This window comes from Antechinus flavipes, chromosome X (assembly GCF_016432865.1).
Source record: "Antechinus flavipes isolate AdamAnt ecotype Samford, QLD, Australia chromosome X, AdamAnt_v2, whole genome shotgun sequence".
NCBI lineage: Eukaryota > Metazoa > Chordata > Mammalia > Dasyuromorphia > Dasyuridae > Antechinus > Antechinus flavipes.
Genome location: NC_067404.1, coordinates 45,569,091 through 45,597,014, shown reverse-complemented (window position 1 = coordinate 45,597,014; position 27,924 = coordinate 45,569,091). Strand labels below are relative to the sequence as shown.

Here is a 27,924-nt window from a genome sequence, read left to right as displayed (position 1 = left end):
TGTGAACAAAGCAGTGCTTGTTTTGGTCTGGGTTTTGCTGATGTTCCAAGAAAGCAGAGAACTCCAGAATCCAAAGCTTGGAGCTGGTCACACTTGGGCCCTGCCATGGAGGAGTTGATGAAGCCAGAGTGGGCCCAGAAGGAGACTCAAAGCAGGAGGAAAGGTAGAACAGCCTAGATTTGTTGAAAGTTCTCACATTGTGGGAAGCTCTGGTTTGGCCTGGCCTAGCTCCTTGACAAAAGCCTTATCCTTGGTAGGCCAATTCTGGGTACAGGTCATTTTATTGTGAAAAGGGAAAAGGGAAAGGTAGAGTGAAGGAGGAAGAGGGAAGAGAGAAAAAGTAAAGAAAGGGTAAAGGAGGAGAGAAAGAGAAAGGGCCAAGAAAAAAGAGAGAGAAGGGCAGGATAAAGGTGAAAAGAGGAGAAGAAAAAGGAAGAAAAAAGAAAAAAAAGAAGGAAAGTGAAGGGTGAGGAAATAGAAGAGGAAAAAAGCTAGAAGGAGCTAAGGAGGGTGAGGAACAGAAGGAGAGGGAAAAGAGGGGGAAAGGAGGAAGAGGAAGAGGGGAAGCAATCTTTCTTTTTCATAATTTCTCCTGACAGTCACGACCTTTTGTACTTTCATATTAATATTATTGTAATTCAGTACAATATGTTGGGTTTTTTTTCTGATCTGAAGAAAGCAGTTGTCCCGCTTTAATTTATTACGATTTTTTGTTATATTTTAAGTTTGGGACAGTCTCCCTCCCCATCCCACATTAGAAAAGTGACCACAGAGATTGTCTAGTTCAGTTTCTCCATTTTTTTTAGATAGATGATGCAACTTAGATTCAGAATGCATCTCTTCACTTCCTATATTTTTGTTACATTATTGGTTTTGGAGGCATATAATTGTATGCACTAATTTCCAATAATTTCCTTTGTGCCTTTATTATTCGTTGTGATTTTCCCTTTCCTATTTTTGGTTTTGGTAATTTTTTTTCTCTCTCCTTAATGGTTTATTCATCTTATTGGTCATTTGGAAGAAAGCTGGAAAGAAGGGACTGTTGGAACACTTGTGGGCTCCTCATATATTCATTCACCGAACTAATATTTACTAAGTCAATGTTTTCAATGCTGAAGTAGATACAAAGATGGTTCCTTTTCCTCAAGAAACTCAAAATCTACAAGGTGGAAGACCCACTACAGATAACCCTAATTTGTTGTTTATATCTTTTTTTCTTTTGCAAGCCATGAAGGAGAGATCAATAATTATTTACTGTGTCCAGTGACTGCAGAGCCATCATTTCTTCATATATCATTTTTGAAAAATGGATCTCGAGGATGAATCTGCATCTCTTCCAATGTCTTTTTATTTTCAATCCCCTAATCCCTTGTGCCTATCTGGAATGGAAATTCCTTGAGAACAAAACTATTTCTCTCTCTCTCTCTCTCTCTCTCTCTCTCTCTCTCTCTCTCTCTCTCTCTCTCTCTCTCTCTCTCTCTCTCTCTCTCTCTCTCCAAGGGTAGTAATGGTGGGTTAGGATTTGAACCCAAGACTTCGGATGCTCCCTCTCGGCTCCCACAATTCCCAGCAGCTGTATCACCTGGGCTAAATGTCCTCCCCTTTGTGAACCCCCGTTTATTCCTTTGCAAAAGAGGGATGCCCATGTTTGTCCCTTGTCACTCCCAGGTGGTTGTGATGAAACGGTCAATTTCCTAGGGAGACAGAAATAGGAACGGGTTTTATGATTTCACTGGGCTTCGAACGAGTCCACTGGAGCCTGCCCAGCAGGTGCACAAGCTCCACCTGGCCTCTTTCCCGCACCCCTCCCTCAGCCCCCCCAACTCCTTTTAATGGCCCCCTCCCCCGCAGTCTCGAGCTCAGTAGCCCCCGGGGGCGGCAGACGCACAGGGACGTGACGTTAAGTGACGTAACACGAATTGACGTGACGTTGCTCTTTTCCCCGCTGGAGAGTTAGCCCCTCTCTCCGCAGAGCCCCTCTCTCTGCAGAAGCCAAGCTGCCCCGCCTCCGTCCCGCCTTTCCTTGCTCGGCTTCGGCTCACGGGATTTCGGGTGAACCAGTCACGGATGGGGGACCCCCTTTCCTCCCCCTCCATCAGCCACTGTTGCCTCGGCAACGGCTTGGCCACTTCCGTCGGGTGCTCCGCTCCGCTTCCGGGTCGGCGTTGCGGTGTCTTCGCCCGCTAGAATCTCCCGTCCGGTCTCCCGCCCCGTCTCCCGCCTAGTCTCCGGTCCCGTCGTGGACTGATGAACCCGAGCCGGTGAGTGGCCGCTCCCCGCGGGCCCGGGCCATCAGCGCATCCGTCCGCCCTGAGCTCGGGACCGTTTCGGCTCCCATCAGTTGTTCATTCGCTGGGCCTGGCGGGCGGCTGGGCGCCCCCGCTCCCTTCCCCGCTCGGTCCCTCTCCCTCCCCTACTGCCGGTGGGGCCCTAGACACGTGTCCGAGGAGCTGGCCAGCACTTGCTCCTGCTGCCCGGCCTCGGGGTAGCGCCCTTTTTTCCCAGCCCACGTGCCGGCCTGGGGCCTGAGGCTGCGGCCGAGGACGAAGCGAGCGAGGGAGCCGGCGCCTGCCTGGGGGGGACCCTTCGAGGAAGGCAGTGCACGGATTAAGCTTCTGGTTTGATGGAGGAAACTGAGGCTCCTAGAGAGCCCAAGGTCACAAAAGCGAGGCCAGGGCATAACTGGGACTAGAACTTGGGTCTTTTGCCTTCCTTTCAGTGCTTTTCACTGGCACGATTGGAGGGTGTTGCCTCAAAACTTCCTCAGTCCCTAAATCTCGAATCCATTACTGTTATTAATATTGAAATTCCCACGTTAGCTTTTCCTTTGCATTAATGCATTCAGAGGTCCCATTATTATAAACATGTTTCCTGGAAGGGATGATATATTCTAATTAAAAAAAAAAAACAACACTCCTTTAAGATGATTCTTCTCTCCTCCAGCAGACCCCCCTCTGTGGGAAAAAAAATTAAAAAAGAGAAAGGAAACAAGCATTTTTAAAGCTCATATTGGGTGCCAAGCCATTTACAAATAGCTCATTTGATCCTCACAACTACCCTGTGAAATAGGTGCTATTAGGATCCTCATTTTTACAGTTGGTGAAACAGCTTGGCTCAAGGTAAGTGACTTACTCAGGGTCTCAGAGAGTCTAAGTAAGGAAGGCTGGCTTTGAACTCGGGCTTTCTAATTCCAGACCCAGTACTGTATCTACTATGCCACTTAATGCAATTAAGATGCTGCTCGCTTCCTGATGGAGAGATTAGATGATGGATTCAGACTGCAGATTGAGATGTATTTTTTTGGACATGGTCAATGTAGTTGTTTGTTCAACCAAACATGTTTGTGACAAGGATTTTATTTTTTTCTTGCTTTCTCAATTGAGAGAGGGTGAGAGAGAAGGAAGGCAGATTCCTGTTCATTTAATAAAAAACTCAGTTAAACACAATTTAATTAATGTTGACTGTTTTTAATAATAGCTAGCATTTCTGTGGGTCACTGTATGCCAGACACTGTGCTAAGCACTTTAGAAACATCTCATTTGATCTTCATAACAACCCTAGGAGGTGAAGAAAATTGAGGCAGACAGGTTAAGTGAGTCACTCAAGATCATACAACTTACTGAGGTCAAATTTGATCTCAGGTTTTTCCTGACTAAGTGTTTTAGTCACTGCATCCACAGTTGCCAACATCTGCTTCAAACCATTCCAATGACTTATTTTTCTGATCTCTGAGAGGAAGACGTGCTTCACTTTTTAAGTCATAAGGTCATTGCATTGATCAGGCTTCTCATGTCTTTCAGTGTTATTGTTCTTCACATTGTGGTCACTGCTTATTACTCTGTATCATCTTCGTAAAAGTTGCATCAGATTTCCCTGAATTCTTCATACTTGTCATTTGTTTTACAATATTAAAGTCCTTGACAGTCACACATTGTTTAGCCATTGATCAGTCAATGAGAACCTTTCACTCTTCTGATGGTTTCCCTTGGAGCATATTTCTAGCAGTAATAAGCTTATTCTTGTTGATTATACTTTTATCAGGTTAGCTAATAATTGAAGCGTGACTACAAATACCCTTTTCTGTTAGTGGTACCCTTGGTGTTCTTCCTTTTTCCTCATTTTAGGATTATAGATTGTGAGGTGGACCTTAAGAGATCTTCTAATCCAATCACTTCACTTTAGAACTTCACTTGAGAAACTCAGGTCAGGGATGTTGTGACTTGCCCAAGTTTAAGAAGGTAGTAAGAGGTGGAAACAGAACCTCCATGGTTCGGGGTCAGGTCCTAAAGTTGAGGAAGGATATTGATAAGAATGGTTTTCTGGGAAATTTTCCTGAGCAGGTACTTGAGGCCATTATTAATTATAGGTAGCCTAAAAATCCTAGTGCAGTTTTAAGCTTGAATAACTTTTAAGAAGCCCTATATTTATCTATAGCAAAATATCTTTCAAGGGTATTCCTCCATCACTGTCCTTTGATGAGCTCTTTCAAAAGAATAGAGACAGATGATAGTAATTTGACTTGAGTTTAGATTTTTATTTGTGTGAAAGAAAAGGGCAATTTAATTTGGTTAGCTAAATTTTGCCTATTGTTCAGTCCAAACTTATCATCTTCCCCCAATCTGGGAAGCTTTGTGTTTTGCTTTGAGCCTGATGAGCCTCAGTAGCCTAAAGCCTTCTGGATTCAGCTTTCACAGTTGTGCATCTCTCAGAGTTCAGAGATTAGACTATGTAGGAGCTAGGGTTTTCCATTCTACAAGGTTAGTTAGCCCAAGGGGAAGTCTCAAGGATGAAATAATAATAGTTAAAAAGACACTTCAGTGAGCAAGAAAAGTACAGAGTTGTCTAAAGAGACCAGTGTAGATGTAAGGAGAATATTTTGACTCATTTGGTGAATGGATGAATAAAAAGAATGGAATTGTGTTGAAAGAGTGTGTTCAGGAATACTGCAGCTCAGGATGAGCACATTCTGAGGGGTCCTGTCTGTGGGACAAGGACTGGATGAGTTGGAGGATCTCCAGTGGAATCTTATTACTGTCACCTGTATAACCTTAACACTTAATCTTTGAGTATCATTTTGTTCAGCTATAAAATGAAGGGGTTGGAACACATTATCCCTAAAGTTCTTTTCCACTCCTGATCTATGGACACAGGTCTTCTGACCCTCAATCCAGCATTTTCCCATGACTATCTTGCTTCCTTCCCTGCAGGCTAGAAGCATTCTCAGGACTTCCCCATTCTTAGATAACTTCCACTTGACTTTGTTTTTTCACATTCTGCTTCCTTTGAAATCCTTCACAAGGTCTTCCAGTCCCACCACTTGATTATTCTCTTCAAGGTCAACAAGTCTCTCTAATCTGCTGAATTTAAAGGTCTTCCCAGTCTTCATGTTTCTTCACTTTTCTGCAGCTTTTAATACTGTTCCCTCCCTCAACTTTCCCCAACAGTACTCTCCTCTCTTGGCTTGGGTGGCACCCCTTTCTCTAGGTTCTCTTCCTGTCTTCTTGTTCCTTCACTATCTTCTTTGCTTGATCATCATTTATCTTCTGCCCTCTAAGTGTATGTCAAGCTCAGTGTTCTCTCCTAGGCCCATTTCTCTTTCCTCTTTACATTTTCTTTCTTGATTTCATCAGTTCCCATGAGATCAATGTACATTTCTATCCAGGTGAATCCCAAATTCATATATCTAGCTTTTATTTCTCTCCTGAACTCCAGTCTTATATCAATAATTGTCCATCAGACATCTCTACCTCAAACTCAGCATATCTGGAACACAATTCATCTCCCTGCCTCACACTTGCCTTCCTTCCACACTATTTTCTTTTCTTTTCTTTTTTTTAATTAAAGCTTTTTGTTTTCAAAACATATGCATGGATAATTTTCAACATTCACCCTTACAAAACCTAGCGTTCCAAGTTTTTTCCCTCCCTGTCCCCCTTCCCTAGATGGCAAGTAATCCAATACAGGTTAAACATGTGCAGTTCTTCTATACATATTTCCACAGTTATCTTGCTGCACAAGAAAAAATCAGATCAAAAAGGAAAAAATGAGAAAAAATAAAATGCAAGCAAACAACAATAAAAAAGAGTGAAAATGCTATGTTGTGAGCCACATTCAGTTTCCACAGTCCTCTCTCTGAGTGCAGATGGCTCTCTTCATCACAAGACCATTGGAACTGGCCTGAATCATTTCATTCACCCTACATTCTAGAAGGTAACAATATCCTTGTCACTCAGGCTCAGAACCTTAGAATCATCCTTGACTGTTCCTTCCCTCTCATATTTTTCCATTCCCATATCCAGATGGTCAGATCAAGTCAATTTTACCTCCCCAGCATCTCCTCCATTGGTTTCCTTCTCTCTATTCCCATGAGTACTCCTCAACTTCAGATCCTCATTGCATCTTGCTTCTATTTCTATAATAGCCTTTTAATTGGTATCTCTGCTTCCAGCCTTACTCTTCTGTAATCCACCCTCCTCAAAACTGTCAAATTACCATTCCCAAAACATGAATCTAACTGTTATTCCCCTGCTCAGAAATTTTCACTGTCTTCCTCTTACCTCTGGAATAAAACACAACTTCCTCAGCTTTTACAATCTGGCTCTCTCACCTACCGTTCCAAACCTATTTATTGTACCTTATTTTGTTCTTTTTACATGTCTTGCTGATGGCTTTTTAAAAATTGCTGCTTGGATGACAGTCGAGCAAAACAGATCTATTAACTAGTCTCATCTAAAGATGTATATTTCATTCTAGATTCATTGTTCCTCACCTCTCAACTGAGAAATGGGAGACTTGCTTCACTGACTGTTTTCTGAAGTCCTGATTGGTCATCGCATTGATCACCATTCTGAAATCTTTGGTTGTTGTTTTTCTTTATTTCATCATGCATTATTGTAGTCTTTACATTAGTGATTCTCCTGGTCCTCTATGTTTCCCTTTCCAGTCAAACTGGCCTAGCTATCCCCCAAACAACCTCATAGCTTTGGCTATAACCAGTGCTTGAAATACACTACCTCCTTCCTTCCATGTTTTAGACTCTCCATGTTCCTTCAAGGCTCAGCTTAAATGTTACCTCCTAACCATTCATGATCTCTTTTCCAGTTGTAGTGACTCTTTCCCTCATTAAGTTATCTTTTATTTACTTAGATTTTGCATTTTGCATCTTCCAAATAGAATTGTAAGCTCTTTGATGGACAGTTTTCTTTTTGTCTTTATCCCTAGTATCTATCCCAGAGCCTTGCACATAGTAGGTGATTAAAAATGTTCGAATTGAATGTAATGGTTCTTCTAGTCTAGGAGCCCTGGAGTCATTTTTGACTTTTCCCTTTTATGTATTGCATTTATACTTATATACATTGTCTGCCAAGTCTTGTTAGTTTCCTTTAAAATGGCTGTTGGGTTTGGCCCTTCATTTCTGTTGTCGTTTCCATTAACTAAGGCTAGATTCTCATCACTTCAAGCCTTGATTACCATAACAACAGGAGGAAATGTTTTATTATTGCTGGGGTTTTTTTTTCCTAGACTTGGGGTTTCATTAGCATAGGGAATTCCTGGTCTGGAAATTGCTCTACCAGGGTAGATCTGCAACTGTTCTTAGTTTCCCGAGACATAGAAATGCTGTGACTTGCTCAATATCACACAGTTAGTATATTTAAGAGGCAAGGCCTGAACTTAGTTCTCTCTGACTCTTAGGATGGTTCCCTATCCACTATGCCATGCTGCCCCCTCTTTTATTACTGTATGCTATCTATATAACTATACCATCTTTCTATGGTTAAGCCATTCTCCATTCTCTCTTCAATGCCAATCTATCATACATGCGACAGTTAAACTCTCCCAAAAGCCCACTTTGACCATGTCGTTCTTCTGTTAAAGACCCTGCAATATCTTTTTAATGTCTACCACGGCCTGGCCAAGATACTTTGCTTGGTATTCCAGGGGGACAAGGCTCCCACCCTACCTTTTCAGCCCAGTTTACCGAATTACCAAATTACCCAATTTACAGGATATAATACCCTGTCAGATTGCTCCAGTCAGATTCATCTCCTTGTTTTAGGCATTTCCATGCTCTTAACCTTGGCCCAGAAACTCTTTAAGTCCTATCCATTTTGATTTTTTAAAAAGGTGTGTTCAGTTCAATGACTTTAAGTACCCACTGTGTATGGGGGTGGCGTGCCAGATGTTTTGGGCTATAAAGGCAAAGATGAAATGATCCCTTGGGGGAATTACATTCTACAAGAGGTATACAACAAGTAAATTCAGGTCCTGAAAACTGGAGGATCTCAGAGAGAGACAAAATAGCTGTGTCAAGCATTTTGTGAAGGCCATGAGTCTGTTTGGGGGGGATCGTTTCCTCTGTATCTGTGATATGAATGGAGAGGATATGTTGTACTTGTATCTTGAGGAGTCAATACCTCCTCAGCTGAGTCATTGTAGGGAGTGTGTGGGGTGTTTTCCTGCTCCCACAACTGTGTAGACCGTGGGACATTAGGACTGAATAAGACTTTACTGATAAAGAAAGGAAGACCTAGGAAGACCATGTTGACTTTTGCAAGGTTCCCCAGTTAATATGTAGCAGAATCATTGCAGTCTTTGTTCCACCATATCAGTCTGTTTTTTCTGCTGTTACTATTTGATCCCAAAAACATTACTAATGGTGATTTCATCAGCGCGTGGGAATGTAGCTGGAGATTATCTGCGAGACCAACAGCCTCTTCTGCAAGTCTCTTGTTGCTACTGTGTCTTTTGGACTTCTCTTTTATAACATCCCTGTCTCCGAAAGGCTGATGTATTGTGTCAAATAGGCCCATATTTTTAAAAGAAAACCTGCATACTACTATAATGTAGGCCCCTTTCTTGGCCTCTAGCCAGTTGTCACCTGCCTGTGGGAGAGACTCCTGTCTTGCTTCCTTGCAGACAATTCTCTGTGTAAAAACCTAGTCTCTCTCTTCATAGACTGGGAAATGTAGGGATCAGCTCTAGATTTGAAGTCGTTGGGAAGCATCAGTGTCTTAAGAAAGCATCAAACCATCTCTCTGAAAGAGTTTTTAAAAATGAAGGATCCCCCTTCCCAAATAAAAGAGTTGAAACAAAGAATGAACCAAGAACAAAGGGAGGGAACAGAGAATCAAAAGTAGAAAGCAGAAGGGAGGAATTAGGGATAAAGCCAAGAAATAAAGAGGAACTAGTCCAAAAAGGAGAATTGAATGTTCCTGGGGATGTTAGTCCAGATAAAAGAAAAAGGACATTTGTTATGTTATAGACCAAAGAGAAGATAACCCCATTGTTACTCACATTCCTCCTGGAGCAGGATGGTGGGAGGAAGAATTTGAAAAGATTAAATAGCTTCTTTCCACAACTAGAAGGTAGAAATATGAAGGACCAGGCAGAAAGACTGCAGTCCTGGAGCCTGCTGGAGAGGATAGACAGCAAGAAGGAACGACCTGTTATTGTTACTGGAAAGCCTTTCACCACAGTGATGTAGGTTTCAATCTGAATGCAGCTGACAGAATACCAGGAATGGTGTTTATGAGTTACTTCAGTTTTAGGATCTAGCTTTTAAGTCTTTTGTACCACAATCAAGTTTAACTTGGACATTTGTGTGTGGGTCTGCAACAGGAGAAAGGAGGAGGATACTGCTGATGAGGTCAATGAGGGAAATTTGTTTTTTTTAAAAATAAAATTATTAATTGAAGATTTCATATCAACTCTTATATAAATAGAAATAAATATATAAATATAATATATTAAACAACTAAATGTATTTATGTATAATTAGATTAATTTGAATATATAAATGGCATAAGTCTACAATTATTCACTTTTTCTAATATGGATATAATGTAGATGCTCTTCTGGTTTTTCCTTTTAAAATTTGCATTGTATTTCATGAAGTTATTTCCAGATTTCTTTCTATTTCTCAAAAAATGTATTGTAGCATTCTGTAGCACTAATGTGCTATAATTTATTTAACTACCACCCAATTCTTTGATGTTTAGATTATTCCTGTTTTTTAAAATTTACATAAGAAAGTTTTTTAATAAAAAACAGTTTCCCCCCCCAAATATCTTCAGAATGTCTTATTAATGTTGCTGTATACTTATACTTACCAGTTTGTTTTCTCCTGGAAATTCTACAGATGTTTTAATACCACCAGCACTTTGTGCATGTACCTGTTTCTCTCTAATCTTCCCCTGCTCTCACCCCCTACCAGCATTGTTTGTTGCTGTTAATTATTTTTCCAATTTGATAGGTGTGGGATGGTGCCTGAGAGTTGGTTTAATTTACATTTTATTGATTATTAGTGAAATTGAGCATTTTTTCAAGTGGTTATTAACAATTTATGATTCCTCTTCAAAAATGTCTATTCATAGATTTTGATCATGGACTGGGAGTTACCTTTGTGGATTTTTCACAGTTCCTTATGTTTTTAAATGTTACTTTCTTTGACATGTTTACTGTAATTTTTAATAATTTCTTTCTCTCTTCTCTCTCTCTTTTTTATGAAGAACTTTAAAACATTTTCATAGTCAAACACGTTTACCTTGTTCTTATTTTCTTCGGTTTGTTGAATAGCAAAAAAGTTCACTTCCCTGGCACAGTTGGGACAAATACATAATTTAATTTTTTATAATATCCTTTTTTATGTTTGTCTCTCCAGCTGGAATTCACTGCAGTATATATTGGAAGATATGGGTTGGGGCTTGCTTTATAATGACAGAGATCTTCCTTTTTCTTCTTGGATGCTTGCAGATGAAGGAACTCAAGATATCTCAGTGGCTGAGATGCTACTTGACCTATTTCATGTCATTGCTGTTATTTTCCTCAGTTACATGTAAAATGCATTTAAAAAATTTTGAGTTCCAAATTCTCTCCTTTTCTTCCTCCCCTGACCCCTCCCTTGACCCCTCCCTGAGACGGTAAGCAATTTGATACTGGTCATACATGTGCAATCATGCAAAACATATTTCCATATTAGTCTCGTTTTGAAAGAAGACACAGACCAAAAGAAAAAGCTTACCAAGAGTGAAAGGTAGTAAGCTTTGATCTGCATTCAGACTCCAGTTATTTCTCTGGAAGTGGCCAGCATTTTTCATCATGAATTCTTTGGGATTGTCTTGGATTATGGTATTGCTGAGAATAGCTAGGCCATTCACAGTTGATCATCTTACAATATTCCTGTTGCTTTGTATGATCTTCTGGGTTTACTCATTTCAATATGTATCAGTTCAGGTAAGTCTCTCCAAGATTTTTTTTTTAGAAATTATCCTGCTTGTCATTTCTTATATGTTACTGATTTTTCATGAGGCTGGTTTTACCTGGACCTCTTTCATTGACTAAATCTGATAGATTTTGATGAGCAAATGTTTAACTTATTATATCACTGTTTTTTCTCAGTGTAACTGCCTGCTCTCTCTCCTGTCCCCCCTCTTAATGTTTGTTTCTTTACAGCAACCGGAGACCACTGTAGGTCATGAGATGTCTGGACTGAATTGGAAACCCTTTGTCTATGGAGGCCTTGCTTCTATTGTTGCAGAATTTGGTAAGGATCTTGTGAAAGTTTGGAGTCTGTTTTCCTTATAGCAGTTGGTTCTAGGATTTGGTTATAAACTTAGCCAAATGAAACATATGGTAGCTCATTTGTATCAGAAATGGTTCTCTTAAAATAATTTTCTTTAATATTTCAAGTATTGTTTTGGTGTGAACACTCCTTCTATCCAAGCAGATCCTAACATCTTTCTGACTTCAAACATGTTTTTCAAAAGTAGCTGAGGTCAAAAATATATACCCCACTTCAGCCAACTTGTTGATGAGCCTTAATGAACTTTGTTGGATCGGTACTCAGATGTTTAATTGCCTGTATAGAGCTTCTCTGTTTTTGGCTGCTAAGTATATAATCATTCTGATTTCAGTATTGATCATCTCGTGATGTCCATGTGTAAAGATACATTTTTGAGTTGTTGGAAAAAATGTTTGCTATGGCCAGCAAGTTATCTTGACAAAACTCTGTTAGTCTCTGTCTTGCTTCATTTAATACTTCAAGGCCAAACTTGCCTATTATTTAATGTAAGCTCGGATCCTTGAAATGCTACTTCCAATCTCCTTGATGAATATGGTATCATTTTTGGTGTTATTTCTAGATGTAGGCCATTATAGAACTGATTAGCTTTGGCTTCTTTGGCATCAGTGGTTGGAGCATAGATTTTTATTACTGTAATGTTGAATGGTTTATCATTTGGTCATTTTTGAGATTATACCCCAGTATATCTCAATAAAGATATTATTGAGATAATATCTCCATATTATCTCCTCCCCCCCCCTTTTTATTGACTATGAGAGCTACTCCATTTCTTGTAAGGGATTCTTGCCTATTATTAAGAATATGATTAGAAGTCATTCGTGGGCTTTGTATAAGTAAGCTTTGAGGGAGAAAAGTGAGATCATGACAGTAGGTGTTCTTCTTAAGCACCCATGGGAATGGGAAACTAAATAAGGATATAGTAGCACATTGTCAACACCATCATCTCAATCAGTCCTTCACTTGTTGGTGCTTTATAGCTTATAAGCATGCCTCAGTTGGTCTTCATACCAATAGAGAACCATGACTTGGCCTCAGAGCCAGAGAGACCTTCAAAGCAGGGTTCAAGTCCTGCCTCAGACACATCCCAGTTGTGTGTATTTGACACCCTGGACTGGTCATTGAATCTTTCGGTACCCCAGGCAGCTCTCTCTAACTCCCAGTTACAGATTCAAATTGGTAGAGAGAATCCTTTTTTTCTAAATAGATTTTATTGGTATCTTTTTTGTTGTGGTTTTTTTTTTTTGCATCACAATTTCCCCTGTCTCTTTCCCTCCTCCTGGAGAGCCAGCCTTATAATAAAAATTTTAAGAGGAACAAGAGAAAAAATTTTAGCAAACCCAATCAACATATTAAAAAGCCCCAGAGTTCATATGCATTGATGTACACCTGGGGACCTCCATCTCTGAAGAGGAGCAGGAGCTAGTAATTGATTGAACTTAAAAACTGGTTGGACTGTTCATCTCAGAAAACAATTGCCTGGAAATCTATAAGTTTGCAATAATGATGGAAGAGTTAGAATTTAACGAAACAGATAATTCTCAGACTTCTCAGTATCAGTTCTGCACTTATTTGTGGGATTTTTGGAGTATTTTGTGAGACAGAACCTCAATCCTAATAGTATACTACACATACCTTGTCCAGCACACATTTTGGTCATTTATTAAATTCCATAGAAGTAGCAATGTATTTAAAAACTGCCATAAAATATCTTGCTATACCATGAGTTCAATAGTATTAATACTGGAAGTCATCTAGCAATATGGTAATATGTGATTATAATAATGTAATAGTTTTTATATATAGTACTTTACATATATATATGTGTATATATATATATGTACATATTTATATATATATATAATTTTGCATATATAATCTTGGAAAGGTTGTTTTCACTTTAACACAAAAAAGCCTGGTCTTCTGATAGCTCTTTGTGGCAGTATAGAGTCATAGTACTATAGAGGTGGAAGGGAAAGCCCATGTTATTATCTAACTCTTGCATTTTATAAATGAAGAAGCTAAGACCTTGAGAAGAGCAGTCATTTTGTTCAAGATCACATAGCTTGTCAACATTCAAGTTACAACTATGATCTCCTCATTCCTAGTCCAGTTTTGTACTATTGGTTATGAGAGTCATCTTTTTTAAAATTGTAATATATTGAGACTCAGTTCTTGTGCTCAGATTTTCTCCTGCTACTCTTTGTAAATATCTCTAAATGGATGTTTCCCTACCCAGGAACATTTCCAGTGGATCTTACCAAAACACGGCTTCAGGTTCAAGGACAAACCATCGATGCTCGCTTTAAAGAGATCAAATATAAAGGAATGTTCCATGCTTTATTCCGGATCTATAAAGAAGAAGGCATTCTAGCCCTGTATTCTGGGTAAGACTGTTTTTCCTTTTTATGATAGATAGAATTTTCAAAGAAGCCACAGAATTCCAAATATATGGTTGTGTACTCTTCATGTTAACTAACATGCAATCCAGTTCATAATCTTATCTCTACTTGCCAAGCCTTGAGTTTATGTTGTCTATAACTGATGGATTCCCAAATAGATGGGATATCCTAGCACTGGATTTTTTCTCATTTTCATAAAGGTTAGTTATAGCCATCATAAGTAGCCATAATTAACTATCTCTCGGGCTCTGTGGCTTGGTAATATTTACTTCCTTGCTGGCTTGAAAGATTTGAAATTCTCCCTTAAAAAAAAGAGCTGTTGGCATATGAAATAGAAAGCACACACAGAGAAAAGTCTCAGGGTACTAGGTAGAAGCTTGGCTCTGTCACTTCCTGCTACTTTCATCTTAAGCAAATCACTTTCAGACTTGGGACCCTCATCTATAAAAAGGAGGATGTGCTCAGTGACCTCTGTAGTCCCGTCTAGCTCTCACACTCTGTGATCAATTGGGTAATTTGAAGGTAGGCCTCCAGAAAGTCTGATTATCTGGGGCCTCTCCTAAAACATTTATACTATGATATTGTATATTAGAGTTGTCTGTATTTCTATTCTATTCTCTTTTTAAAATGAGTTCCATGATGGTAGGGATTAAGCTTTACCCCTAAACTTTGTATCTTTCTCAATGATAGTACAGTGCTTTCCATACACGAGGTGCCTAATTACTGTTTGCCGAATTGAATGGAATGGAAATTAATATTAGCCAAAATTTATTTGGACAGGGAAACTCTGGAAAAATAAAATTGTAATGCATTCTGAAATGAACTGGCAATGACTCACCAATAACCTGCGTTATGATGTTCTTTATGACCAACGTGAATAATCAAAACATTTTTTACTTTTGTCAGCTTCTGTGATTTAATTCCACAGACACTATTTCATTGCCTGCTAGATAGCCTGTTCTTGGTACCAGGGAGACAAAGACCCAAAGCAAAGATCCACTGACCCTAAAGAGCTTCTGTTCTGCTGAGAGGGCACAGCGGGTACCTAGGTAAATGAATAGCTAGAACCTTGATGGAGGAGGGAGTAGCCATGTTGACTTTTTCTTGTGGGCTAGGCCATGGGGTATCAGGGAACGTTTCACATGGAGGCCTAGAAGCTGTGTTGAACCTGGAAGGAGATACAGATTCTGAAAGGAGCTGCTGAGGAAGGAATACATTCAAGGCATGGGAGGTGGCTTACATGAATTCACTGAGGAAGGGGATTGTCAAGTGTGAAGAATAGCTAATAAGCCAGTTTGTTTAGGAAATGAAGTACATGAGGGGAAATAACATGCAATAGTTAGAAAGGTAGGTTTAAATTCCAGGCTGAGGAGTATGAAACAATGGGGAGTCACTGATAGCTTTTGAGCAGAGGAATAGCTTGGTCAAACCAGTGCCTTTGGAAGATTATTTTAGCAATTTCATGAAGGATGGATTGGAGAAATGGAGAAGCTAGAAGCAGTGGTCCAACTCAAGAGGCTGAATTAGCATGTTGGCTATGTGAGGGGGAAAAGGGACCAAATGCGAGAGATATCCTGGTGGTACAATATGCGAGTTGATAACTGACAGTGTGGGAGAGGGAAGAGGTGATGATAGCTCTGAGGTTATGAATATCTAGGTGACTTGGTAGCCACCTAGATCTTAGTGTGTTCAGTAGAAATGGGGAAGTTTGAAAGAGGTTTAGAGGGGGGCATGTTTTGTGTGTTAGATATGCTGCTGGAGTATCAGCCTAGACCTGTCTAACAGCCCTTGGAATTTAGGTGAGAGATTTAGGAATTATCTCCTTAGAGATAATCAATCTCATGGGAGGCACTCAGAGTCCCAAGGGAGAGAATGTAGCCAGAGAAGGAAGACAAGGACAGAGCTTTGGGGGACATGTACACTTAGGGGACAGGAGATGGATGAAGAGCTAAAAAGGAAGAGTAAAAATGAGTAGTCAGGTAGGCAGATAGTGTCATGGAAGTATTTGGGAGCCAGTCAGTAGTGTTAGAAATTGTAGAGAAGTCAGGGAGGATGAGATCTGAGGAAAAAGCCATTAGATTCAGTAGCTGTGAAATGGTTAATTATTCTTGAGAGGGCCGCTTTGAGCAGTGGGGGCAGAAGCTAGATTTCAAGGGGTTCAGAACTGGGCTTGGTAACAAATAGTGACAGCCAATACAGATCATTCTAAGAGTTTGGCAGTGAAAAGGAGGTGAGACGCAGGGTGAGAGTTGGAAGGGGTGAGGGAGTCAAGAGGAGCTTTAAGGATAGAAAAGACATGTATGTTTGTGGCCAGTGGAGAACGGAGCTACAGCTCCACCTACTGGAGAAATTTTCTGAGATAGATGAGATGAAATTCCTTGGGTTACTGAGCAGCCTTTTAAAGGGGGAGGATTTTTCAGGAGCTTAGGTCTAGAACACAAGTTCTTAACCTTCTTTTATATCAAGGACCCCTTTTGGGAGTCTGCCTGGTTAAGGTCTTCTCAGAATGCATACAGTAAAGTACACAGGTTAACAGAGGAAACCAGCTACACTGGGAAAATCAGTTATCACAGTAATAAAAAACAAGTTCCCAGACCCTGTGTTAAGAGCCCCTGCTCTCCTATCTCTTGAAGGTAAATTCTCTATTGTTTATGAAGTAGAGGAGAATTCAAAAAAAAATCTAATTCCTTTACAGACACAACTGTTTCACAAAAGCCCTTTTGGGTTCCCTGTTATATACTAAATGAAAAACAAGCTCGTTAGCCTGGCATTCACAGCTTAAGCCAGCTTTCTAACCTTCTGCTCTACTCCATCACACACTCAATGCCAAACAAAACTACTTACTTCCTCTGAGTATGTCCCATGCTCCCCAGCTCTTTGCCTTGAATCCTGTTCCCTGTGCCTGAAATACCCTCCTTCCCCACTTCTTCTGTTGACATCTTAGCTATCCCCAGCTAAAATGCCACCTTTCTAGCCAAGTCTTCCTTGATTTTTCCTCCCAGCTGGCAGTGATTGTTCCATCCTCTGATTTCATGGTGCTTTATATTCCAATTGTGTCGTTATTTTCTAATTTGTGCTCTATTTATTTGAATACAGGTCTTCTGCCTCACTAGCTTGTAAGCTTCTCTAGGGCATGGACCACATCCGTATGTCCTCCAGCAGCTAGAACAGGGCTGGTCATATGTGCTTGATGAGTGTATATTGGATGAAGTCCCTAAGATCTAAAGAAAGCCTATGTGATGCTGGCCAGCTCCTTTGCAGATGGTCACTAGTGTCCTTGCCTCTTTTGCAGAATTGCTCCCGCTTTACTAAGACAGGCATCCTATGGCACCATCAAGATTGGCATCTATCAAAGCTTGAAGCGTTTGTTTGTAGATCGTTTAGAAGGTCAGTGTGGGTAGTTTTCTCCGGGGGAGGTGGTATTTGAACGTGTTATTGGAACCCTCCGTTCCTGAGAGCTGATGCCAGGCCGCAGCATGGCAGATGATAGCTCGCTCACCTTGTGTGCTTGGCGGGGAAGTGTTCTCACTTAGCCTACTGTCCCTGGGGAGCTGACTTCTGCATACTGTGGAGTTGTCCTTCAGGCTTGCCCCTTCTTTTCCTGGCCTTCCTGGAGGGCCCGTGGTAGAATCCCTATTGCTCAGCAAACAGCTAAGGTGATCCTCTTAGAGGAGTCCAGCAGCCCCTTTTGTTCTCTCCTCTGGTGGAGAATGCTTTCAGAAGATTATTTTGCTCTGTTTGGTGTTCACAGTCCTCTATAACCTGGCCCCTTTCTACCTTTCCAGTCTTCTTACACTTTATTCTTCATCACACGTATTCTCTGATGCAGTGACACTGGCCTCTTGGCTGTTCCATGAACAAGAGACTCCATGTCTCGGCTCCGGCTGTTGTCTCTGGCCCTCTGCCATGCCTGCTCCAACCACCGACCTCCCTGGCTTCCTTTAAGAACCAACTAAAATCCCACCTTTTACCAGAAGCCTTCCCCAGCCCCTCTTAATTCTACTGTCTTTCCTTTTTTCATTATTTCCTATTTATCCTGGGTAAAGTTGGTTTATCATCTCCCCCACTAGCATGTGAGTTCCTCAAGGCCTCTTTTTGTCTGCCCAGTGCTCGGCACAGTGTCAGGCACATGTTATAGGCCCTTAATAAATGTTTATTGGTCAAATGATTGATTCCCCACTTCTGCAAAGAAGGGGAGTGAGACACATTTTCTCATTTCTTCTTTGGGCCTAAGTTTAAGATCGAGACTTCTAAGACCTTAAAAGTTTGAGGGACCTAAGGTGACATCTGAAAGCTTTGGATTTCTTTGGCAAAAGATCAGCAGTTCTACTTTAAGGCAATCTCTGCTGGTCCCGTGGCTGGAGCCATGGGCTCTCTTCCTCCACTGTCTCAGCACTGTGTTCTGGGATTCTGGCATGAATTCCAGTGAGTGAACTTCTATCCTCTTTCCTCTTTTTCTTTCCAGATGAAACGCTTCTAATTAATATGATTTGTGGGGTGGTGTCTGGAGTGATATCGTCCACTATAGCCAACCCCACCGATGTGTTAAAAGTAAGTACGTGGTGTCTCAGGCTGATAGGAGTATGTGGTTTGATTTGGGGCTTGGTGAAAACCCAAGGTAACTGGCCTCTTAGGGAAGGAACAAGTCTCCCTTCAAGTTCAGGAAGTCTGAGAAGCAACAGAAGTAGTAGAGAAAGAGTGCTCAAGTTCACTTGAGAATTCTGGTTTGTGAAAGGCTGAGAGCATAGCTCAGGGCTTCTTAACTTCCTTTATGCGTTCAGGACCCCTGAAGCAGAAGTCTCAGGAAATCTAGGAATGGACCCCTTCTCAAAGTCCTGGTTTTAGTTTTTATTTTTATTTATTTATTTATTTTAATTGTTTTTCTTTTCTTTTTTTTTTTAATTATAGCTTTTTATTTAGAAGTTATATGCATGGGTAATTTTACAGCATTGACAATTGCCAAACCTTTTGTTCCAATTTTTCCTCTCCTTCCCCTCCCCCAGATGGCAGGTTGACCAATACATGTTAAATGTTAAAGTATAAATTAAATACAGTATAAGTATACATGTCCTAACAGTTATTTTGCTGTACCAAAAATTTGGAAAATCCTGGTTTTAAATCATTGAAGGAAAGGTTAAATTTCAACTAAAGAGCAGGGAAAATAAAGATGATCTTTTTTTCTTTCTAAGGTCACAGATTCTCGGAAATCTATCCAGGAACCCCCAAGTTAATTCCTGATAGAGGAATCAGAAGACAAGAGATTCGATATTGGGTTTGACCTTTACTAGCTATGTGGTCCAGGCTGAGTCATTTCTCTTTCCTGAGCCTCAATTTCCTCCTCTGCAAAATGAGAAAAATAACTTGCTTTCCCAAAGATTCCTCACAGGAATGTTGGGAGAAAAGCATTTAATTTTCTTTATAAATGGGAGTAATTTTTGTCACTAATTTCTAAAAGGGATTTGCCCTACTGCCAATACTAGGAGGACTGGGAGTCACAGAATATTGGGATGTTAGAGTGTAAAGGGATTTTAGCGTACAGAGAAGAAAACCGAGACCCAGAGACATTGTGGCTCGCCGAAGGTTACGCAACTCATCAAGTAGCAGAGCTGAGGCCAGGTCTTTTGACTCCAAGGCCAGGTTTCCTTAGGCTAACATGTGCTTTTACATTTGAGATCATCCAGTCCAATATCTATATTTGGCAGCAATGTGAAAGACTATTTATTGAAGCATTGTGACGTAGTGCATTGGAAGCTGCCCTTGACTTCAGGGAGCCCGACGTTAAAGTCTCCCCTCTGATACGGATTGACTGTGTGACTCTCTCCTCTCTTCAGTGCCCCAGACATCTCTCACAAACTAGAAGTTGTAGAATAGAGTTCCCTCCCCCTGAAATTCCCAACATCAGTGACATCATTGTCTAACCCCTCCCTGTGCTCCCCAATTAATATTTAAATAGACTCACATTGATGGGAAATTGAAATAGAGAAATAACTTGAACTTAACAGAAAGATGAAATGGAATTTCCTTCATGAAGCCTTTTCTGGCCTCTCTCCTGCTTCTCATCCCCAAATTGAAAATGGTCTTTGTTTCTTTGTACTTTGTGGTCCAAAATGTTAGATTTCCTTTCCACATGTAGTATTTTTTTTGAGTTCCTGGGGTTCTCAGACTCAAGAGCATATCTTGTTTCTGAACACCCTCTCTGGGTCTGTCGGCGATCCAGAGTCACCCCCATTTTGTTACATCTCAACTGTAGCTTTCAGTATGGCTTCCACTGAGGAGAGCTCCTGGAGGAGTATCTTCGAGAAGGGCTTCCTCTGACTGCCAGTGGGATCCAGGACACAGCCTTCTGGGGTGTCATCCATGCATTTTGATCTCTCTCTGTCACTTCATGAGCAGCCCACCTCCTTTTGAGGGTCAAAATGTGTCCTTTTCATTTCCTCATTGAAGGTGCCAGCCCCGGTCCCTCAGAGTTAGTTTCCTCTTTCAGTAATGGCAGAATTTGCTTGTGAGGAATGAGGCAAGAAAAGTCTTTCTTTCCTTCTATCCCTTCATGAAATGTGACATGTCTATTTTATCACAATGGCCAGTGGTTTTCATTTTCTTAACCATAAAGTTCCTTCTGAGTTCTCCCTTGTCAGAGTGAGATGTTGGCTTTTTCTTGTCTTAGATTCGAATGCAAGCTCAAGGAAGTTTGTTCCAAGGGGGCATGATTGGCAGTTTCATCGATATATACCAGCAAGAAGGCACAAGGGGTCTGTGGAGGGTGAGCATTGCTTTTCTGGGCATTATTCTGTGTGAATGGTGGTGGGCATTGTTTTTTAAAAATAGATCTTGCTGTTGCTAAGCAGTAATCATTTTTTGGGTGATTCAAGAACATTCAGTAACAAGCCCTTTACATTTATGGTATCAAATTGTTTATGAAAGGGCAAAACTTTGCAAGTAGTCTTAAGGTGAATATTTATTGGGAGTTTACTACATCTCATTTTGTTCAGAATTAAAGAATTCTAGACCAAGAAAGAAAGTTTGTGGAGATAATTTAACCTAACAGAGGAGGAAACTGAGCTCCAGTAGGTCGTAGGGCACGTTTCCTAATTTGTGGTACAGTGAATTGCCTCTCGTTTAATTTTGATACATTATACTAGGATATGACTGGGTTTATTTCCTTGGTTGCTCTTTTCCATGATACTGAATGGTGATTTATGTCCAAGAGCTTTGGGACCCTTGTGAATAAAGACAAATGAGACTCAGCTTCACAAGCCTGCTGTGTCCTGGGTAGAGAGGAGAGAGATAGACAGAAAGAAAGATAGAGAGAGAGACAGAGACACAAAGAAAGAGAGAGGGAAGAAGAGAGAGGAAATGAGAGAAAATCCTTCCACATAATTTGAAATAAAAAGATGGCCTTATCATTTGTTAATGACAGTCTATAGCCATCCTGATTGGCCTAGTTAGAGCAGTGAAAGAAACCCCTGTGCCTGGTTGCTCAAAGCAAGGGAGGACCAAAGAGCAGAAGAATAGGGTTTTGGAGGTGCTTAAGACCCTGCTCTACCATCAGTTATGGCCCAGCGAGACTCTGCGGCAGTCCTGGCTGGGAATGAAGCTCCAAGGTGGGGCCTGATTGCATGGACTCATTGCCCATCTGCCTTCTGCCTTTGCTGCTTTTCCAGCATGCATCCTTCCTGATCATACTAGATGTGGATGGAAGAGCCTTGGGATGAGCTTTCTTCCTTGTTGGCTGATCTTGCTGCATATGTTTTATTTTGTTTTATCAGAGGACTGAAATAGGAATTCTGATATCCTAGCATCAGTGCCCCCACTCCAAAAGAGCCATTTGTGGCTTTTTAGCCTGGACTTTTTTGGCCCTTCCCAGCTCCCAGACTGTTTGCCACTCTCTGCCCCATCCCGGTAGCTATGCTCTTCCCCTGCGTTCACTGACACTTGTGTTTGGCAGGGTGTGGTCCCGACCGCTCAGCGTGCTGCCATCGTTGTGGGAGTGGAGCTGCCGGTCTATGATATTACCAAAAAGCACTTAATATTGTCAGGGCTGCTGGGAGACACAATCTTTACCCACTTTGTGTAAGTATGCCGTGTGGCTCCCGCTCTTTGTACTCTGGATTTTGAGCGCTCCTGAGGCCTCATTCACTGCATTCTTCCCATGAAATCAGTCAGCGGCACTTTGTGGCCAACATGTGGCCGACACGGGCAAAAGTCTCACCTGTTACCCATACTCAAGGCCTTCTGAGAAGTGTTCCCCTCAGAGATTCCCAAGCCTGGGCAGGACCCCAAACAGCAGCAAACCACATGCTAGAGGCTTGGTACCTGTTGGTACGGAGCCCCTAGTGGAGCCGCACATCTGGAAACTGCTTTGGCCTGACATATATTTACAAAGGAGACTGCTCAGCGGGAGTCAGGAAAAAGCTGAAATTCAGTAGGGTGCATGAATCAGAACCCAAGGGTCCTGGCTGAACACTGGGGAGTTTTTCCTTTTCTCTTGGATTTTCTTGCTTATTCCTGTAGTCAATCCGATAGTCTGCTATCCAAGTGCATTATGCTTATGAAGCTATGGTTTGAAAAGCATTGGTAACTAACTAATGGATGGTGGATGACGCTTCCTGCTCAGACAGCCTATTTCAGCTTGTTATCTGCCTTCCTAAGCAGCGGGCTCAGTCCATGTTAATAAGTTGTGAGTTGGTTAGAGGTTTTTTTTTCCTTTCTGAATAGAGCCCTTTCTGTCTCCTTTGATAGATACAAAGGAGAAAGCACCCAGTTCTTCCCAAAGGGTTGGCTTTTTTAGGACTGGGGAGCCATGGGGTATGTTTGGGCCTAGCGAGCTCTTCTCTGAACAGTTTATATCTTCAGTTCTAGCTTTTCCTGTGGCTTGGCTGGAGCTCTTGCTTCTAACCCGGTTGATGTGGTGCGAACCCGTATGATGAACCAGCGGGCCATCGTGGGCAATGTGGAACTATACAAGGGAACTTTGGACGGCCTGCTCAAGGTACGGAGTGTTTAGATGGGATGAGGGAGCTTCTAAATGCCATCTTAAAAGATGGCTTCAGAGCCCCTTGTTTAACTTGCTGAAATTGCTTCCCACCTTTATAGTTTTGCCTGGGGTGGGGTGGCATAGGATTGGGTGGTCTTACCTTCAGGCCCAAATGTTCTTTTTTAAATACATTTTCTTTTATTTTATAATAACTTTATATTGACAGAATCCATGCCAGGGTAATTTTTTTACAACATTATCCCTTGCACTCGCTTCTGTTCCGATTTTTCCCCTCCCTCCCTCCACCCCCTCCCCTAGATGGCAAGCAGTCCTATATATGTTAGATATGTTGCAGTATATCCTAGATACAATATATGTTTGCAGAACCGAACAGTTCTCTTGTTGCACAGGGAGAATTGGATTCAGAAGGTAAAAATAACCCGGGAAGAAAAACAAAAATGCAGATAGTTCACATTCGTTTCCCGGTGTTCTTTCTTTGGGTGTAGCTGCTTCTGTCCATCATTTATCCATTGAAACTCAGTTAGGTCTCTTTGTCAAAGAAATCCACTTCCATCAGAATACATCCTCATACAGTATCGTTGTCGAAGTGTATAATGATCTCCTGGTTCTGCTCATTTCACTCAGCATCAGTTCATGTCAGTCTCGCCAGTCCTCTCTGTATTCATCCTGCTGGTCATTCCTTACAGAACAATAATATTCCATAACATTCATATACCCCAATTTACCCAGCCATTCTCCAATGGATGGACATCCATTCAATTTCCAGTTTCTAGCCACTACAAACAGGGCTGCCACAAACATTTTGTAGGCCCAAATGTTCTTGCAGAAATCTTTGGCCACATCTGAAAGCAGCTATGATTGTTAGCGTGATCCATGAAAACAAAGTAAGAATCTGGCCCTGGGTTTGAGAAAGTTCCACCTCCCTTAGCTGTTTGGATTGTTGGAGCTCCAAAGCTTGATTTGGTTATTTGTTATTTTGGGACATCTTGTTTTGACCAGTTTATTGGGAGGAGCTGGGGGAGCAGGGTGGGAAGAGAGTGGACGGGAGAGAGAGATACAGAAAGAGACAGAGAGGGAGGGGGGAGAAAGTTCTTAAAAATTTGGCACATTTTCTCATATCATTTTACTCTCTTTTCTCCATCCTCCTTTTTTATTAACTTTGTTTTCGGTCTAATTTTCTCTTAGTCTAAAAATACACAGGGACACCAAAGTCAACCCTGGAACAAATTCTTAGGCCTAAATATCTTTAAATAACAATCTCCCCCAATTTTCTTAAAATAAAAAAGATCTGATGTGCAAAAATGCCATTACGTATTTTAAGGAACACATGTAATAAATTCAGGGATACTTTTGTATATACAAGGTTGAAAATTGTTTTCCTAACACATTACCCATGAACATAATAGTTTCATTTTTTTTCTTTAAACACCAAATTATTCACCTTTCCATCAATATGTGCTGCCAGCCAGGGCAACAGTTGCCTACCAGCAAAGAAATATTAGCCAAATGAAACGATCTGACATTTAACAGCTGTCACATCATAGTTGTACTTCTCTCGCTACAAGAGATCTTGGACCTGCTTCCTAGCTGCCTGGGCCTCCTATTTAGTGACTGACACAGCCTGATCCCTTGGTAGAAAGGAACGCCACAGTACTTGCTCAGCAGCTCTCACTACTTCCAAGATGTTTTTTAGGTACTCACTATCATTGCTCTAGGTGCTGAGACACACTATGTCATTTCTAAGGACCTGACAGAAACCATGAATTGTTTTTAAAATCATTATTTTCTCTTCCCCTCATAATAAAAAAAACAAAGGAAAATGTGCAGAGGAAGTCTGCTTTGAATTATTGCAGTTCCCCTTGATTCATTATATCTTTAGTAAGGTCAATTTTCAATCACCAGCATTGTTTTTGATATCACAAAAGGTTTTAAAATGTGTTGGGGTGGGGCAGCTAGATGGTGCAGTAGATGGAATGCCGGCCCTGAAGTCAGGAGGATTTGAGTTCAAATGTGAGCTCAGACACTTAACACTTCCTAGCTGGGTGACCCTGGGCAAGTTACTTAACCCCAATTGTCTCAGCAAAAAAAAAAAAAAAAAAAAAAAAAAAAAAAAAAAAAAAAAAAAAAAAAGTAACCCTGGGTTTTTTTCTTTGCTGTACACCCAGAATTTATGTTCAAACAACTGTTAAGCCTAAAAATACCCAGCAGGTATCTGTGAATTTGATGTTTTTTATCTTTCTGAGAAGGAAGGTCAAACTCCACTTATGTTGGTGTTCATTATCTTTGAGTACCATAGACTGACTTGTAGAATGCAAGGAAATGGAGAAGGCTTCCTTGTTCTCTGCTGTGGCTATTCTTGCCTGATTCTTTCTCAAAACAAGAGTATCAAGATTATTTTGGGGGTGATGGTGGCAGTGGGCTTCCAGGAAGTTGACCATTTGGAAGCCAACCAATCGGTCTATCCCATTGTCCTCTGTGCCTTTTACTTCTGGCTGCTAAGTTCAACTGGGTTTCATTTGGGCTTCCTTTCATCCTTTTCTGCATCTAGGCACAAAAGAATGACTTAGGTGCTATAATTGTCACCTAGTGAACAAGTTTTCAAGGCCTTGGGTAATGGGAGTATACACAGACCACCCATGGAGTATTCCTTCTCTAGGCAGTTCCTGAACAGTCACTGGGTGGATCTCATTCCAGCTGTGTCCCAGAAATAGAGTTACTTCCCAAATTGAGCTTTATCCTCACAGATCCAGAGAACTGGTTGGAAAAGGGTATTTTTCTCCACCGCTTCCAGTGTCTTTTGCAGAATAGAGTGGGGCATATTTAATACACACATGAACACGTATGGCCCATCCTAAAAAAATTCAAACTATTAAAAGTTTCAGGTAAAATCAGAAACGATTATTGCTCAGTGTGGGCTATTGGGAGAGGCTGGTTAGGAGGCACATGCGTGTTTACAAACCAGATCATTCTAGCAGTATCGAGAACTCTGGCTGCTTTGGGAAGGTAATCATAATCCCTGTGGGGAGGAGGGGAGGATTGTTTGAAGTGAAGACTAAGGCAAAATAAATACACTCTGCTTTTTGTTTTCTGTCTCCCCAGACTTGGAAGAGTGAGGGCTTCTTTGCCCTGTATAAGGGATTTTGGCCAAACTGGCTCCGCCTGGGCCCCTGGAACATTATTGTATCCTTTGAAATTTGAGAAGGGAAGCAGGTGCTGTAAACTGCCAGGTAACCCTGTTGGAGATTTGGGTGGTGAGAAACTCAAGGGCACAAGTGGTAGCAGAAATGAACTAAGGTTTAAACAAAACTCCCCATGTCCCAAGTGGGATTGAAACAGCTTGTTGGATGAGGCTGAATTGGGGAGCCCTAGATCTCTAGAGGCAGATGCAAAGGAGAGGGTTTGGAATAGATGGGCAAAATGTGTTTTGGCTGGGCTTGTTTCTATTTAAAAAACTGTTCTTGACTTGTAAGTGGCAATGCTATGGCTCCCGAGTCACGGGGTTTCCAAAAAAGCTTTGTGGAAGTCCCCAGAGGACACAGCACATTTGGGTAGTTTTGCAAGGTGACATCAGGAAGATGCCCAGTGGAGTAGGATCCAGAACACAGTAGCATTCAACATGGAGGATACCGTGATAATCATTTATTGAACATCGGTGTGTTCATTGGAAGGTTAACAGAAAGCATATTCCCTGCTTGTTTGGAATCTAGCTATAAGTGAAGGGATGGTGCTAGGAAGTGTGCGGGGGGTGGGGGGGGAGCTTTTATACTCTACAGTCTATCACACACATAACCTTGGATATATTTTGTTCTGATGCAGCAGATATTTCCCACTGGATACTCCGTACCTCCTGATCCATGTACATTTCCCCAAAACAGGTCAGCCAAACCTGTGGTAGTGATTGCCATTGGTAGTACAAATCATTTCTCCCAGCCTTTATGTTGTTCTCTGCCATTGCATGTAGCTAAATGTTAATTTCCCAGCAAAATTTTAAACTTCCTAAGACAAGGGCCTTGGCTTATATTCACCGTACCCATAGGTTTTGAACCAAAAACCAGGACACTGGTCCAACCATGAATATTCTTTCTGTGAAGGCTTGTTAAGTATCTTGCCTTTAGAAATATATGTGTGTGTATGTGTGCGTGTGTGCGTGTACATACATACATACATACATATATATGTGTACACACACACAGCCTACATAGTCACCAGACCTGCCCTCCTGCTGTGCCTAGCACAGTGCCAGCCAGATATATAGTTGGGTAATGGGTATATTGTCAACAAATGAGTGCGGCTAAAGAGTAGTGGGCCCTGAGTAAGTGAGGGACTAAGGGAACTTGTTTGGCTGTGATTGAATGACCCAATTTGTGTCTCTTCCATGACTCGGTCTTCAGTTTTTTATTACCTATGAGCAGCTTAAGAGGTTTGCCTTTTAGAGGCAAGTGATGCTGCTCATAGCTCACGTGTGTGTGAGCCCAGCGCTGCCAACCCCACCATCTTTTCTCCTGCTCCCTGTGTTTTGGCGCACTTTTGACAAGAACCCATATATCTTCTGAGCACGTAGTTCCCGAAGGCATCCTGGACGAAGAAGACCGGATGGTGCAAAAGATTTGGAGTTGTGTTTTGTGTTTGTGTTTTTATGTGGTTGGCTTTTTCATGAAGTAAAGTGTCAAAAGTGAGACTCTCTGGCCCCAGACTGGTATCTTCTGTGAAGATGGATACTAACAGGGGATTTCAAAATTGACTTTCCTCCCAAGTTGGGTCCAAATGTAGTAAGATAGCCCCTGCCTTGGGGTAGAGCAGAAGGCAGAGGCCAGGGCAGTTCCTGCTGTTGTAGTCTTGCAGACCTTGTTTCCCATTAAAGTATTTATTGACAGGATTGCTTTGGTCTTGTCATTATTTCCTCTTTGCTCCTTGACCGGCATATACTCCATAAAAGAGGGAGTTCAAGG

At 41.3% G+C, this 27,924-nt stretch overlaps 1 protein-coding gene across 3 annotated transcripts; it reads left to right on the top strand.

Annotated features, from left to right (window-relative positions):
- The first annotated feature begins 1,954 nt into the window (after nt 1-1,954).
- On the top strand, nt 1,955-27,851 carry SLC25A14 (solute carrier family 25 member 14). 3 transcript variants are annotated; one of them, XM_051967992.1, is made up of 10 exons: nt 1,955-2,261; nt 11,452-11,542; nt 13,818-13,965; nt 17,273-17,367; nt 18,446-18,531; nt 20,645-20,740; nt 21,926-22,050; nt 22,834-22,969; nt 26,075-26,155; nt 27,367-27,851. In XM_051967992.1, exons 2-10 carry the CDS (start codon nt 11,479-11,481, stop codon nt 27,406-27,408), a joined length of 873 nt encoding a protein of 290 aa, XP_051823952.1. In that variant the 5' UTR covers nt 1,955-2,261; nt 11,452-11,478; the 3' UTR covers nt 27,409-27,851. The 3 variants fall into 3 exon arrangements, with proteins under 3 accessions (XP_051823952.1, XP_051823954.1, XP_051823951.1); XM_051967994.1 differs by lacking the exon at nt 1,955-2,261 and adding an exon at nt 9,377-9,480; XM_051967991.1 differs by lacking the exon at nt 1,955-2,261 and adding an exon at nt 10,994-11,232.
- Nucleotides 27,852-27,924: the final 73 nt, after the last annotated feature.

Coding starts and splice junctions, on each gene's coding strand:
- SLC25A14 (XM_051967991.1), top strand. CDS start 11,098: ATGAATTCTTTGGGATTGTCTTGGATTATGGTATTGCTGAGAATAGCT. Junction 11,233..11,451: donor TTCAATATGTATCAGTTCAG/GTAAGTCTCTCC, acceptor GTTTCTTTACAG/CAACCGGAGACCACTGTAGG. Junction 11,543..13,817: donor TTCTATTGTTGCAGAATTTG/GTAAGGATCTTG, acceptor TTCCCTACCCAG/GAACATTTCCAGTGGATCTT.